The sequence below is a fragment of the Zonotrichia leucophrys genome, chromosome 14 (assembly GCF_028769735.1).
Source record: "Zonotrichia leucophrys gambelii isolate GWCS_2022_RI chromosome 14, RI_Zleu_2.0, whole genome shotgun sequence".
NCBI lineage: Eukaryota > Metazoa > Chordata > Aves > Passeriformes > Passerellidae > Zonotrichia > Zonotrichia leucophrys.
In genome coordinates, this window is record NC_088184.1 from 12,564,827 (window position 1) to 12,579,519 (window position 14,693).

Consider the following 14,693-nt stretch of genomic DNA (forward strand, 5'->3'; position numbering starts at 1 on the left):
CCCAGATTTGGCAACACCACTCATGCTGAAAGCATAAAAATCTGTGTGGTCATTTAATTGTGTGTCATTTACACTTGGGTTCGCCACTGAAGTGTTCGTGACAAGTTGGAGACAAGGGCTGAATCAAAAGGATCCCAAAAAAGAGCTTTACTTTGGAAAGTCTAAAGCCTCTATTCTGGGATGTCACTGCTGGCTTACAGCCAGGTAATAATTAGCATTTTCTCCATGCTTCTCAAAAGGCTGATCAATCACTTTATTATACTATACTTATTAAGAAACCCATCACCCTTACACACAGTCATGACACAGGTGGATCCAATTGGTCCCTGAATCAAAGCTCCATCACCATTGGCCAATCAAGAAAGCACCCTTTGGTAAACAAATCTCCATAACACCTGCTCACAACAGGTGCAGCAAGTTAGGATATGAATTGGTTCTCATTATTTTCTCTGATCACCTCACATGCTTCCCCAGCACAGTGCCTGGGGAAGTTGTGCCTTGCTCTCTGTGGCCAGAGAGTTGCTGCCACATTGGGATACTTTATTTTAAAATATTCTGGTGTTTACACTGGGGCATCACAGGTCTTACTGTAGGTAGTGCTGCTTTACGTGGAACTGGGATCATCAAATGCTCAGGAGCAGGTATAGTTCTCAGTTTCTTACATAAATCTTCTCATAACTTTGCTTTCCACCTTTTAGAATTCTGTAGCTTTGTTACACAACAGCTTTGTGTATGTTTGGCTCATTAATTGGAAAGAAGCATTCCTCCTTTTATTTCTGAAAAATTATCCGTTTGTATTTTTAGACTGTTATGTACCTTAAAAGATAAAGTGCTATTGATAGAACAATAGTTCCCAATAGTTTTCTGTGCTGTTGACACACTATTGACAGGCAATCATGTTTGGGCAGAAGCCACAACAGAAAATGCTGCTCTCATGTTACAGAGTTTTCTTTCATTCCTGACCTGTTTGTTCAACATTTGGTCGAATGAATCCAACCTGGCTTTGACTTTAGGTCACTACATGGCCTATTTGTGATAGAAATAAGGAGTTGCTGCTTCCTTTTCAATTTCTGCTTATTTCTTCTCTTTAACCAGTGGTTTTTATGTTTTATTGTTGCTAACTTGGAGTGCTTGGAAATGTTTGCAGTATGGATACTAAAAAAAGTAATTCTGTGATTGACTGGCTTGAAGTTTCTACTTCTGAATGACTGTCAGTAATAACCAGGATTTGGTGGAGTCTGTGTGTTCGTTACTGAGTGCATCTGTGCCCAGTATGAGGGGGTTCTGCTGAAGGAGGTTGTGTAATTCCATGGAGTTCTGGTGTTTGGAAAGCAGTCCTCACCTGCCTGGGGTGTTGAGCTAAGGAGATGTTAAAGGAGTTGGATATCAGTGCTTTGCCTGAAGTTGTAATCAAATGTCTGACAGTCAAACTGAAATGCAAGGGGAAGTAAAGAGTATTAAGATTTAGCACTTGCATAATCTACTACATCTTTTGAGTGCTACAGGTGTTAACTATTAAAGCCTCTAGATATGTTTTTTTCTACCTAAAAAGAAACATATCCATGTGATATCCTTTTTCTCTCTCGGCAAAACCTAGAGTCTGAAAGTCTAGTCTGTTCAGACCTAGAGTCTGAATAACTCACCCAAGGCTTCATAACCCAACCTAGATTTACCTGGCTCCAGGGCCTGTGCTCAGTTTCTGCTGCACAGCAGTAGTGTGTGTCCTAATGGTGTGTGAGTAGAAATGACCCCACAAAATCCCTGTTTGGATGTAGACAGCAAACCTGAGACACTGTAATAGCCCTGTATGATGGATCTGCAGCAGTAACACAAATGCTGGTCTTGGCAAACTGCAGTGCTGTACATAGATAGTGTTTGCTGTTCTATCGATCCGTGCCTCTAAATCTTTAATTATCTTTCATAGTAAAACTTGTCTAAATAAATTGCTGTTGTGCTGCTGCTCTCTGGCAGCAGCAGAGGTTGATGCTTTGGTCAGTGGCCACTTTTTACCATATCCTTTCTCTTTGTTTAAAGATTTGGTGCCATTAAAAGGAAGGGTAATAGATCTAAAAACTAAGGGGCTACCAGGCTGTTAGTCCTGAGGTACAAGATTGCCTCCTACAAGTTATGTCTTGTACAGCTTTTCCTATCCCTTGGAGCGTTTATTATCACCTGAAGGCACTGAGAGGCCAGGCTGGTGCTGTTCCTCTTTCTTGTAGAGCAAGTGTGGTACACCTGGATATTTATTTTGCTGGGTTTAAGCTGGAGTTATATTTTTTTGGCATTAAAAGGAAGCCAAAGCCTTTGGTTCATACAATAAGAAGCAGACACTGCAGGTGCTGGCCTCTTGAGGTCTCTCACCTGTGTTTCATCTTCAGTCATGAAAATCAGTTGCTATGAGGTTTGCTGGTTCCAGAGAGAGGATTGGTGTCCCTGCTCTGTGTACTCTGGAAATCAGTTTTAAATATACTCATGTGCATGTATTTTGCTGCTGAAGGAGTTTTTCATCTGAGAAAACAGAGCAAATACATTGACCAGCCCAAGATTTGAAATTTTATTTCCAAATGGTGTGGCTATTTCAGTTGCTGTGATACAGATTTCTGAATCCATAAGACTACATGTTCCCAAACCCAGCTGTGCCAAATCTTATTCTCAGCTACACCTGTGTGAAAATAGAGATGGTTCTGAATGAGATATGTGTGAAATCAGGAATTAAAAAGGCAGAAATGATGCTGGGGCAGAGTCAGGAACATTAATAAAGGAAAGTTGGGAGCATTTAAGTAGTCACAGTTGTGGCACATCTAAATACATGTGTTAAATATGCTGTTAAGAGGTTGAGGTTTCCTTTGTCTTTGTTGCATGATCAATTATCCCTTCAGGGCATTGCCCTGTGACAGGGCCACGCTGCTGCTAATTTGTTTTATAGTTAGTGCAGTTCACAGCCATGGCTTGTGTACTCTGAATAAAAACAAATGTGTCTCAGTGAAGTAATGGTATGAATATACAATATTCAACAGGAAACCCTTCCACTCTACACCACAAAGCACTAGAGCACATACCATTATGCTGACATGTTTTATCAGAAATGAAGATATAATTTAATAACACAAGTTTTCTTTCCACAGTGAAGCAAAGGGGAACAAATCAGTGCTTAAAAAAAATGCCACAGCACCTTAAATAATCAATTCAGGAGAACTATCATAAAGCGAAGCAATATTCATGTCTGTCTCTGAAAATTGAACTATAAAATCCCAAATTATTACAAATAGTCTTTGTGCTTGCTGTCAGTGAAGTCAGCCAGCTGTGTAAATCAACAACCTATGGTACTTTTTAACTGCAATGTTTTGTTTAAATAACCCATTTGTATTAAAAAAAAAAAATCCACTATTCTTGCTGCCTGTGGTTGCCAGCAATGACCATGGCAACAGCTGGTGATGGCACAAGTGGTGTTCAAAGTGTTGATTATACCATAAAATAGAGAGGGAAGAAAAATAGACACCCTGCTTACAAATATCTTGAATGCTGTAAGAGTTTTATAAGAAGAAGAGGCTGGAGAAAATTGTTTTATTTTATCCTGGGTCTTTGCTTTCTGTTATTGACCAAGATGTGTATTTTGTCTTGAAAGCCTGGTTATTTCTATTGGCCTGAGAAGTGCTGCTGGCATAGCACATCCAGCCACGCCTCGGTGTGGTTCAGCAAGATAACACCCAGCAGCTGGGATTTAAGCACATTCGAGTCCTTATATCAGCTGCACTAACTCTTGCTGCTTAAAATGTAATAATAATTAAAAGAAAAAAAGCAAGCAAACCAAAAAAAACCAAAGGAGCAAAGTTGTGTGATAATAATTAAGCTGTATTAAGTAAGAATTGAAGCTGCTGAAAACCTGTGGAGAAAAAAACCCAACCTGTTTAAACATAAATAGTGCACTCAGGAATTATTCCTGAATTTGTTGCTGTAATTCTTTGCCTCTGCATTGGCAGCATTATCTCTCTTGTGATCAATTATATAGTGATTATCTTGGGTTTGGTTTTGTGGGGTTTTTAATCTCTAGGCAGGTAATTGCTTGGTATGGGCATGATTTAAAAATATACATTTGGGGTAATTCATCTGAGCATCTTTTCTGGGAGCTTCTATCTCCAAAGACCAAAAACAGGCTTTCTGAGGGCAAGCTGCTCAGATGTTTATAACGCGGCTTAATATTTGGTGATTCCGCTTAAATCTGATACTTCTTTTGTTTTGCTTTTTTTTTTGTTTTGCTTTTTTTTTTGTTTTGCTTTTTTTTTTGTTTTGCTTTTTTTTTTGTTTTGCTTTTTTTTTTTTTTGTTTTGCTTTTTTTGTTTTGTTTTGCTTTTTTTGTTTTGCCTTTTTTTTGTTTTGCCTTTTTTTTGTTTTGCCTTTTTTTTGTTTTGCCTTTTTTTTGTTTTGCCTTTTTTTTGTTTTGCCTTTTTTTTGTTTTGCCTTTTTTTTGTTTTGCCTTTTTTTTGTTTTGCTTTTTTTTGTTTTGCTTTTTTTTGTTTTGCTTTTTTTTTTGTTTTGCTTTTTTTTGTTTTGCTTTTTTTTTGTTTTGCTTTTTTTTTGTTTTGCTTTTTTTTTTGTTTTGCTTTTTTTTTGTTTTTTTTTTTTTTTTTTTTTTTTTTTTTTGCTTTTTTTTTTGTTTTGCTTTTTTTTTTGTTTTGCTTTTTTTTTTGTTTTGCTCTTTTTTTTGTTTTGCTGCGCTTTTTTTTGTTTTGCTTTTTTTTTGTTTTGCTTTTTTTTTTTTTTTTTTGCTTTTTTTTTTGTTTTGCTTTTTTTTTTTGTTTTGCTTTTTTTTTTTGTTTTGCTTTTTTTTTTGTTTTGCTTTTTTTTGTTTTGCTGCGCTTTTTTTTGTTTTGCTGCGCTTTTTTTTGTTTTGCTGCGCTTTTTTTTGTTTTGCTGCGCTTTTTTTTTTTGTTTTGGTGGGGGTTTTTTTGTTTTGTTGTTTTGAGGTTCTCCTGCATGCCACATTCACTGGATGATTCCTTGGGTCACATGGATGAGAGAGGAGAAGAGTGGATTGTTGTGACAGTGTTTGGGTGCTGCTTGAATTCTTCCTGACTTACCCACACATTTAAATCCAACAGCCAGGGCTGAGTGGAGGCTGTGCTGGGTGAGAAACAGGGTTATTTCTTAGATTTCCCAGTGATACTGCTGTTTGCACACCCCCTTGTGAGGTTTGCCGTTGCTCAGTCACTTATTCTTTCTCAAATACAAGGTTTGGAGCTTGTGCACTGAACTGCAAACCTCTCAGTCAGTGGAGACTTGAGCAGATCTCCTGCATTTGTAATTCTGATTCTGTCTTTCAGAGTCTTTGGGACTTTATCAGCAGATTGAGTAAGTGAAATCTATATTCAGTCAACAAACACCAATGAAAATATTAAGCCAGGCCACAGACAGACCCTGTGGGTTTGTACCTGCTCTCACTTTCCAGTCAGGTCGTGGATCACTGATGGTTGTCAAGTGCAGTTTTCCATCCACTTCCTTTCCAGCCTTCCAGCTGCTTTACAGATTTAGTGTAAGGTGTTCATGAAGCACAGGGAGTGTTGTCTACAGCCTTGTTAAACCAAGGCCCTGCAAGCCCCAAAACCAGAGAACAGGGAAATCAATTCTAAAATGTGGAAACTCTGCTGTTTATCTCCATTCCTCCTGGAAATGCATCTGCTAAACCATTCAATAGCTGGTTGTCCTTCATTTCAGGGTAGTGTTTGTCCTCTGCCTGGTCATTAGGACTGTCTTGGTTCTTCTTGTGCAACCTTGGGATGTTTCCATGACTAGAAATCCCAATCACTTCCTAGAAACGTGTTGTGCCCTGACATAGCTAGAAAAGCAACAGATGAGCTGCCCTGATTCTAAATTCAGTGCAGCTTTATTTAATATCCAGTGCATGTGGAAGTATAAAATTTTTATTAATAGATGGCTGATTTGCAGTAACAATGTACATGGAACCTGAATAATATCCCAGGAAACTGCCATGCAGTCACAGCTCCTGGTGCTCTGTCCCTGTGGAGATGCTGCTCTGTAGCACAAACACAAATACTTTTCTCTGTGATTGAGTCCTGAGAAACACAGGCTGTTTGTGAGAGATGTGTATTCAAATAATTTTAATTAATAATTCCCTCTCAGCACCGGGAGCCATGAGGATGGTGAAATGCTGGATGGGTTAAGCTGTGCACGCACGGAGATCCCCTGGAACAGCTGTGAGTGTAACTACAGCAGATCCCTGCTCTTCCAGGAGGGGAAACCCATGGGGGAAGTTTTGCAGTAATTATTTTGTTATTACTCCACAATCTCTCCCTTTTCTGGCAGCATCACTGATATGCCATAGTGTCTGGGGCTTGGGGAGATGGGGCCTTGCTGTGCAGTGTGGACAGAAGTTTTTGAAAGGGGAACAGAAGCTCTCTGGTAAAAAATATCTGGTATAGAGGGATTAATAATCGTGTTAGCTGGAGGTAATATTGGAAAAGAGGCTTTATGAAAGTCTTTGTACTAAAATATTGCACGCTGGCTCAGAAGCAGATGGTACCTTCTGAGAGAGAGCCTAATCAGGTTACTCTGATTTTCATTTTATGTTTTTATAACCCAGCATTATCTACTTTTTGTGTAATCTGGTAGACTAATAACATAACAAATATCTAACTTTGGGGAATTATCCACTTGTAGAGTAGATTTTGGTATTTCCCCATAGAAAACATAATAAATCTAAATCCACCTATTTGAGGTAATGAAGGATTCATTTGCAGCATTAACTCCAAAACCTTTCTCTTAAAGGCTGTAAGAATGGCATCCCCTTTGAAACATTATCTTTACTTGTAAAAATCTCATTCATGTCCCATTGATATTCACCAAAGAATTCCCATAAGCTCTAGATCAAGCTTAGAGATTATTTACAACAGACTTTATAGTATTTGGACAACTTGAAAAGGTGCAATTAAAAATTCCAGAGTGCACAGAGTCATAGAATGGTTTGGGTTGGAAGGGACCATGACGATGATCAATTCCCTGTGCCATGGGCAGGATGCTTTACTTTAGACCAGAGATCCACATGCTCAGTTCTGACTGCAGTGAGTGGGAGTGAAACCTCAGAAGGTGCTGTTCTGTATTCTGGTGTTTGGAATAATGGGCTGTACAATGATTTGTGTCCATCACTGCTGCCTTTTCCCATCCCCTCAGTCCATGACTTTTGATTAAACAGCATTCCTTAAACACAGTTTGTCATCTGCCCTTGCCTTTGTTTGAGATCAGCTGGTTCAGCCCCAGCTCCTGTGGTGAAGGTGCCACTGAGATGTTTTTGGGCATGACAACCTTGGATCCACCATCCCAACCACCTCCCACTGCCAGCCCTGCCTGCTGTGTTCCCTGCAGGCTCCTGCTGGGCTCCAGAGAAATGCAAAAAATTCTTCTGTTAATAAGTGTGCTTTAAAATGCTCCTTTCCTAGCTTAAGAAATCCCAGAGGATCAGTCTGCTTAGTTTGCTTGCTGCTTGCTCCTGTCTCAAAAATGTTAGATAGAGTTAAGTTTGATACTGCTTTAAAAAAGCAATATTTATATTTTTCATGAGTTCTGCACTGGGTATGAATTACTGACAGGTCCACTCCATCTGCTGCAGTCATCTTCATCAACTGTGCTGCTAAACTGAGCACCCAGGAATCAGATTTTCCTTGGAACATCACAGTGGTGCTGTCAGAATTTAAAAGTTATATCAGACAATGAAAACAAACAATCAACCGAAGAAAGCATGTTAAGCCAATTTTTGGATGCTCTGTGCAGCTGTTGTGCAGTGAGTGGCTGCAGCCCTGGTAAAGGCTGGGGCCTGGAGCTTTGGATGGTTTAGAAACATGGGAATTAATGAGTCCTTAAAATGTGACCAATTGATTTTCCTGATGCACAGGGGCTCATGTGTGATGTAAATAAAATTCCCAGACTCTGCAGCCTGGGAGGCTCCTGGCTCTGTACCTGCCTTCACTTAATGAACTCAGGACATTCCATTTTTCACAGAACTATTAAGATATCAATAACTCATTTGTGGAGTTTTAATTTAACTTTGACCATGTAATTGATGACCCCTAAGAGCTGCCTTCTGGAGTTGCATTATCTTCTTTTTTTTTCCTATTCAAATTAATATCAAACTTTTATGCTTATGTAGATTACTTTCTAAAATTTACTTTTCACTCACAAATGTTACGTTTTGCTCACACTCCAGTAAAAATTTGTGTATCAAAATGAAACAGACCCACTTCATTTTAAACAATTTCTGCATAAATACATTTTCATTTCCTTTTCTCTTGATTATTACATAATGAGCTTAATGGGTTAAGTGTCAAAACTTTCAGCCAATTTAATGCAGATAGTAACTGTGTCCAGCTCAGCAGTATTTGAGGATCACCTTTAAAACTTTGGGTGCAGTTTTACCTGGAATCAAAGCAGTCTGAAATGTATTTCAGTATTTTCAAAAAGTCTTTCTAATGCTGCTCTCTTTAGAATTAAAGTAGAAATGAGTGCGAGTGTAATTGTCTTGTAATATTCAATTATTAGCACTGCACTGGAATTTTATCTTTATTTGCTGTATCAAATGTCCTATTAATTGTATTTTATATCCTCACTCTGTAAATCTATCAGTTTCTTTGATTAATTTTCTAAATCAATTAAACTAATACAGTGTCATTGAATTAAAAAAAAAAAGTACTGCGATTTTTTTTTTTTTTTTTTTGGTAGTTTTTACCGTAAAAGTCGCCGAGGAAGATGTTACAAACAGGATCTTTAGGTGATGTGTGATGACTGATTTCAGAGCTGAACATTTAGCTTCATTTTTCAGCAGTTTTTTGCAATTATTGTCTGGAGCAGAAGTTTGAGCAGCAGCTGGGGGGGCTCAGCCTGGAGAAAAGGAGGCTCAGGTGGGACCTTCTTGTCCCTGGCAGGGACAAGAAGCAGCCTAAATTTGCACCAGAAAAAACTCAGGTTGGAATAAAGGACAACTTCTTCACCAAAAGGATTCTCAGGCCCTGGCACAGCTGCCCAGGGCGGTGGTGGGGTCCCCATCCCTGGTGGGATTTAAAGCTGTGTGGATGTGGCACCTGGGACATGGTTCAGTGGTGGCCTTGGCAGGGCTGGACTCCCTGATCCTAAAGATTTCTTCCAGCCTAAATAGTTCTCTGATTCCATGACAGCTTTACAGAAGTTCAGGTTTCTTTGTATCCACATCAGGAAACTGAAGTGTTATGAATTAAGTGCCTGGCTTTGAACACAGCCATGTTCTCTCTGTAATTTGTAATGCTCTCCCTATGTATAAAAACCAGTTTGCTGCACTAGCAGTGTGTGATTTCCACTGTTACTTGAGTTTTTTCAGAGCAAAATAGCTGTTTATTACTAAGGGTAGCCACCCCATGGCAAAACAGGAGGATGGAAAGCAGGGGTGTTTATTATTGACTGATTAGTGCACAAATGCTTTGACTCAGTGCTGATTCTTTTTGAGCCTATTGATGTGTGAATTTGTTTCTTCCAGTATAATAATTTTATAAGTTGTTTCACCTCATGCTCAGTGCTATATCTAATAGCACAGCTGAACTCAGCATGGCTTCTCATCAAGTATTAGAAGTGGAGGGAGTTTCTTCCTCCCAGCCTTACGCTCTGATTTCCAAGCCTGTGCCTGTCCCAGGCTGCAATAGATGAGCTCCTGGCTCCACAGGCTTTCCCTGCAACTTTACATTTTCTTTATCTTTCTGCTTTTTGAGCTTCCTGTGTCCTGTTCCTCAAACCCTTGAATATTTACATGTTTCCTCTAGGTTAATCCTTTATAGCCAAGAAAAGGCCATCTAATCCATGTGAAAAGTGAAGTAGCCAAGTGTGTAAAGCTGCCTGTGAGGGAGTCCACAGAAACCTTTGTTATGCAGCAGCTCTAGGAACAGACTTGTATTAGACAATGGCGTTTATTGACTCCTTCAGGAGAGTGCTGTCCTACCTGCTGTGGATGAAAGGAAAGCCCTCCCTGTCCACACAGATCCTCTCTGTGACAGCCCATGGTCTGGTCTGTGATGAGCTGATAACCAGTGATGCCATAAATGCAGAAAGTTTACCTTTGGAGGCTCTGCTAGCTTTGGTTTTTACTTTCTTATTTCAGTGAACTGTGTGTTATTGCTTGAGTGTCACTCTTTAATAGGCTGCCTTTCACTTGTTGAGAATGTTTTCAATAAATCAGGCTTTGCAGCATCCTGATGATTGCCAGGATTGTTGTGACCCCCACAAAGATGCAGCCTGGCAGTCACCGGTGTCATTTGTTGATTCTTGCATAACTTCTTACTGCTATTTAAACTGCCCCTGTTTCACACATTGAAGCTTTTTCTGTGTGTCACCATAAACATCTTACATGATCTAAATAGAGAAAAGGCCTAGAGGCATCTGAGCTCTTTATTTCCTGTGTGTTTCAAGTGGGGCTGGTTTTCATTCTGCAACATCTTGATTTATATGACCAGTGAATATCATATTAGGCTGTCAGGTCTGAGGTGTTGTGTGGATAACATTCCTCTGGTTTCAGTGTGATTTTTCTCTTCCCTAAACAGAGCCATCACTCTGGAGAACCAGCTGGTGATCCTGGGGGTGTCACTGATGGACGCAGGAGGTTACTATGTCCAGGCAGTCAACGAGAAGAACGGGGAGAACAAGACCAGTCCCTTCATTCACCTCAGTGTGACCCGTGAGTACCCAAAGTGTGGGGCATGTGTGGCACACGGGATGAGGCAGAACTCACAAAGGCAATGAATAAAAACAGCCTTGCTAATAAAGGATTGGACCTTTAAGGAGGTCAGTGTTTCCTGTTTGGTTTGGAGCACTCTGAACTCCCTGTGCAAGAGAGGGACCTAAGAGAGGAGATGCCCTCCACAAGTCACCCTCAGAGCCTTTGTCTGGTGGTTTGCTTTGTGCAAGGCAGGTACATGATGATATCCCTCACTGTTTATTGTGAAGTTGTGGTTATAATTTCTTTTTAATGCAGGTGTTTATAATGTGTTGTTTTCCATTGTGCCTAAGTAAACAAGTCATCCCTCTGAGTGCAAATTTATTTATGAATCTATTCCCAGTTTATGGCATTATTTTTACCTGGAGTTATCACAGAGTCCCAGGGAACATGCATTTCATTGTAATTACTTATTATTTTACATTACATGGGTTGTATTAACACCACCACTCCAGAGATATTCCATGATTGGGTTCTGCAGCAGAGCAGAGGGAAAAGCAGCAGAGCACTGGGGTCAGGGAGATGTCTGCACACTGAGTGTGCCAAGGTGCACATTCAGCAGAAATGTGCACATGCAAGCTCTTGTAAAACATCCAGTTAACCTGTTTGCATGAAAAATTAATATTCTAAACATGTGAAATGGGTTGAATCCTTGGATGAGGCACTTGATAAAGGGATTATTTATGTAGCAGTGAGAAGAGAGAGAGTTAGTGCTGTGGGAATGGGGAGGTTCCTTGTTTTCCTTGTAGAGACAGGGAAGAGGTGATGGAGTAAATCACTGATGACAGTGACAGCCCTTATCATTTGGGCTTCTAGATGATGCAGGACTCCTCTCTAGATCAATGACATTGACATGGCCCAGATCTCATGATCTTGGGTACCATGAGATTTTGGATAATCTTTGTTGGCTCATTTCCTTACAATAGCAAATCTTGGGAGTCTGGGTTTCTGGGCAGGAAATCTGGGAAACTGCTTTTGGAACAGTGCTTGTGTCTGTCAGAAGTTCATCTGAAACATGATCCTGTGAAACATTCAATTTCTAAGAAAATGTCATTTTTCTGCTAAAATTCCTGATTGGATTTCAAGGAAAGCTGTTCTTGGACAATCATGGGGAGCCCTGGTCATGGGCTGGGGTCACTGTGGGCAGCAGCTGCATGGCTTGGCAGGCAGCAGGAGACACAAACCTCTGTCTTCTTCCAGACAAGTATCTCAGCTAAATGAACTGCTCAGGGGTTTCATGTGTATCTTTCTGAAGTGGAAATAATATTCCAAATCCACTTGTGAATTCTGGCTGTTCTGTGGCACGTAGATTGTAAACATTATTATTTCTGACAGTATGAAGAGGTTTGCTAACACTTTAGTAATTTCATTTTTAAAGCAAATTTGTGTTGTTTGTATTATGTGACCAATAGCATACTTCCCACTTTAATTTCATGTCTTAATTAATGCTAGAAATAGTCTGTGATCGTGCATGCATAACAAGTGCTATGCAAAGCAGAAGGTAATATGGGCATATGGAAAAGAAAACACTCCAAAATGCTCACAGGCTTGATACCATGAATGCAAAGTCTGCCTGGAATGTGGCAAATAGGAAAGATAAAATGGATAAAAGAAAATGAAGGATGAGACAAGATGGAAAAGCAGAAATGAATTTGCTTTTAGAATTAATGTCAGCCAATGAGGTTTTCAAATTGACACCTTGATATCCTGGGTTATTAAAGCTGTGTGTGTGTGCTGAAGGAAGGCACTGGCTGTAAGGCATTGGAGTCTGTAAAGAAAATTGGATTAATGTGGTTGTTCTGAACTTTGATCTGGGGAGGAAACTTATGTGCTACATTACATAGAAATGAATAAACATTTTTGGTCTGGTAACAGAAAATAATCAGGCAAAAATACAGTCCTGAAGCAATATGCAGAAAATGGTTGCAGAAAAATGACATATTTTGGAAGAGTAATAAAGAATTCAAGCAAGAGGTTGGAAACAGATTGTTAAAGGTAACACAGATGAGGAAGATACTGCACTGACTTGTCACCATTTGAATCTTATGGGATGTTAGGAGTGATGACACTTGTAACTTTTCATTAGGACATGTATAAAATTTAAAAACATTTTAATCAAAATCCAATAAACCCCAAGTAAAGCAGAATAGCCAATCTCTATGCAAGTAGATTATATATTAATTATTGAGTACAACCTTGCTGCATGACTCAGCATACACACTGCCACCATTATTGAGGGCAGGAGGAAAAAACCCCATAGATAATTCCCAGGGCAGCCATTCTCTGAGAACAGTGTTAGATATGCACAGCTCATTATTCCTTGAAGGAGACCAGTGTCAGATTTGCTTCAGCCTGTAAGAAAAGCATATTTGCAGAATCATTCTAACAGCTGAGAAAGCTGTAAGCTGTCCTGTTCTGCTCCAAAGTACAAGAATGACAGCAGGAGAAAGGTCTGGCTCTGAGCTGAGCAGAGGATGAGTTACAGGGCCTCATATTGCAGATTAAAGTCTCTCTTGAATTCTGGCTGAAGGTAAATGGAGCTTGAGCATCACCTGGAAAATACACTGAACTGCCCTTCAATTAATAACTGTATTTGATACACATGGTATAAAAAGATTAGTGGATGTTGAGCATGTTTCAAAAACAGTCTAAAAGCCCCAATCACATTGAATTCTCCAGTGGGACTCTGAGTATTAATAGTAAAGACACGTTGTTTCTTGTCAGTCTAAACTGCAGCTCACTGAGTCCAACACTGTGAAGTCTCACACCCACCCATCGCCCCTGATTGCAAACACGGGGGAAGTTGGGAAGCAGCTCCCACAGAAAGCCTGCAGGCTTCTCAGGGTTGCTTTGGCTGTGCTTGGATTTGCTGTTCTCCATGTTCTGAGGCTGGCCACACATGGGAAATGAAGGCAGCAGAGTGCCAGGGCTTAGGGGAGTGCCAGGTTTTTTTGGGACATTTGGGAGTTTCAGATACACTCCCCATCACCCAGTCCTTACACACTCCTGGTGCAAAGGCACAAAGATTTATTTCCCGGTAGATCTGGTCACTCAGTGAGAGAATCCAAATATTGAGCAGTGTTTTTCCTTCACAGCTGAGTCCCCAGCTTGGCTGAACACCCATGTTCCACATGCCTGCCCTAAACCCGTGTGTCTGAATGTGACACAGGGTGAGGTCCACCCAGCTCTGCTTGAAAACCATGGATGTTTCTTTCAAGTGGACTCATTTGTACTGATTTCAGGGGAATTAGATCATCTCTGAGGTGACAGGCTCTGGGGAAATAAAAATTATGCCCAACAGGCAGCATATTGGGAATAACGTCACATCTGAAATTAGTGTGAGGTGTCATAAATTAGACCTAAATTTAAAATGTCTAAAAATGAGTTGAACTGTGTACTACACTAATGAAAATCTTGCCACTTTTTTTTTCCCTCTCTTTTTAAACCATATGTCAGAGCTTTCATGTAAATAACACAAAATTTTGGCTTGGAAAATCGGAAAGTCTGAAAGTCAAGAGTTTGGCAGTGGAAATAGTAACAACACTGGCTTTGGGTTTTAACTCACATTACTCACTCACTCCTTGTTGAGAATTCACTATTGCTGCTTGGGAGGATTGCAGTATTAACTCCGTTGCTGGAACTTCCTAACTTGATTGGAATGGTGTGAGAATTAATCTGTCTCTGGGCTGATACAAACTTTTGGGATGTAAATGCTGCCCTTCAATAACAACAGTTGGAAAATCCTAAATGTTTTATTCCTGTTTCCATCTATTGAGCAATAGGGTTTGATGATGGCATTGTAAATGGATCCTTAATTCTTTAGGCTTTTTCTTTCACATGCCTCTTCTCCCACAGCCAGACATACTCTGCAGCACAGATGGTCAGGTCTGTTCCTAAGGATTGTGACTTGTCAGGGCATAAAGTGACATTCTTTGATCTTACAAGTGTTGGC

General features: G+C 39.9%; 1 protein-coding gene across 5 annotated transcripts in view; it reads left to right on the top strand.

The window, feature by feature from the left end:
* SDK1 (sidekick cell adhesion molecule 1) overlaps positions 1 to 14,693 on the top strand; it is a 387,510-nt gene that overhangs the window by 170,391 nt on the left and 202,426 nt on the right. For 3 of the 5 annotated variants that reach the window (XM_064725525.1, XM_064725524.1, XM_064725523.1), the window contains exon 6: positions 10,569 to 10,702. In XM_064725525.1, coding sequence (XP_064581595.1) covers positions 10,569 to 10,702 — 134 coding nt within the window. Of the gene's footprint in view, positions 1 to 453; positions 642 to 6,140; positions 6,213 to 10,568; positions 10,703 to 14,693 lie in introns of those variants that run through there. The other 2 variants (XM_064725526.1, XM_064725527.1) reach the window with 2 other exon arrangements.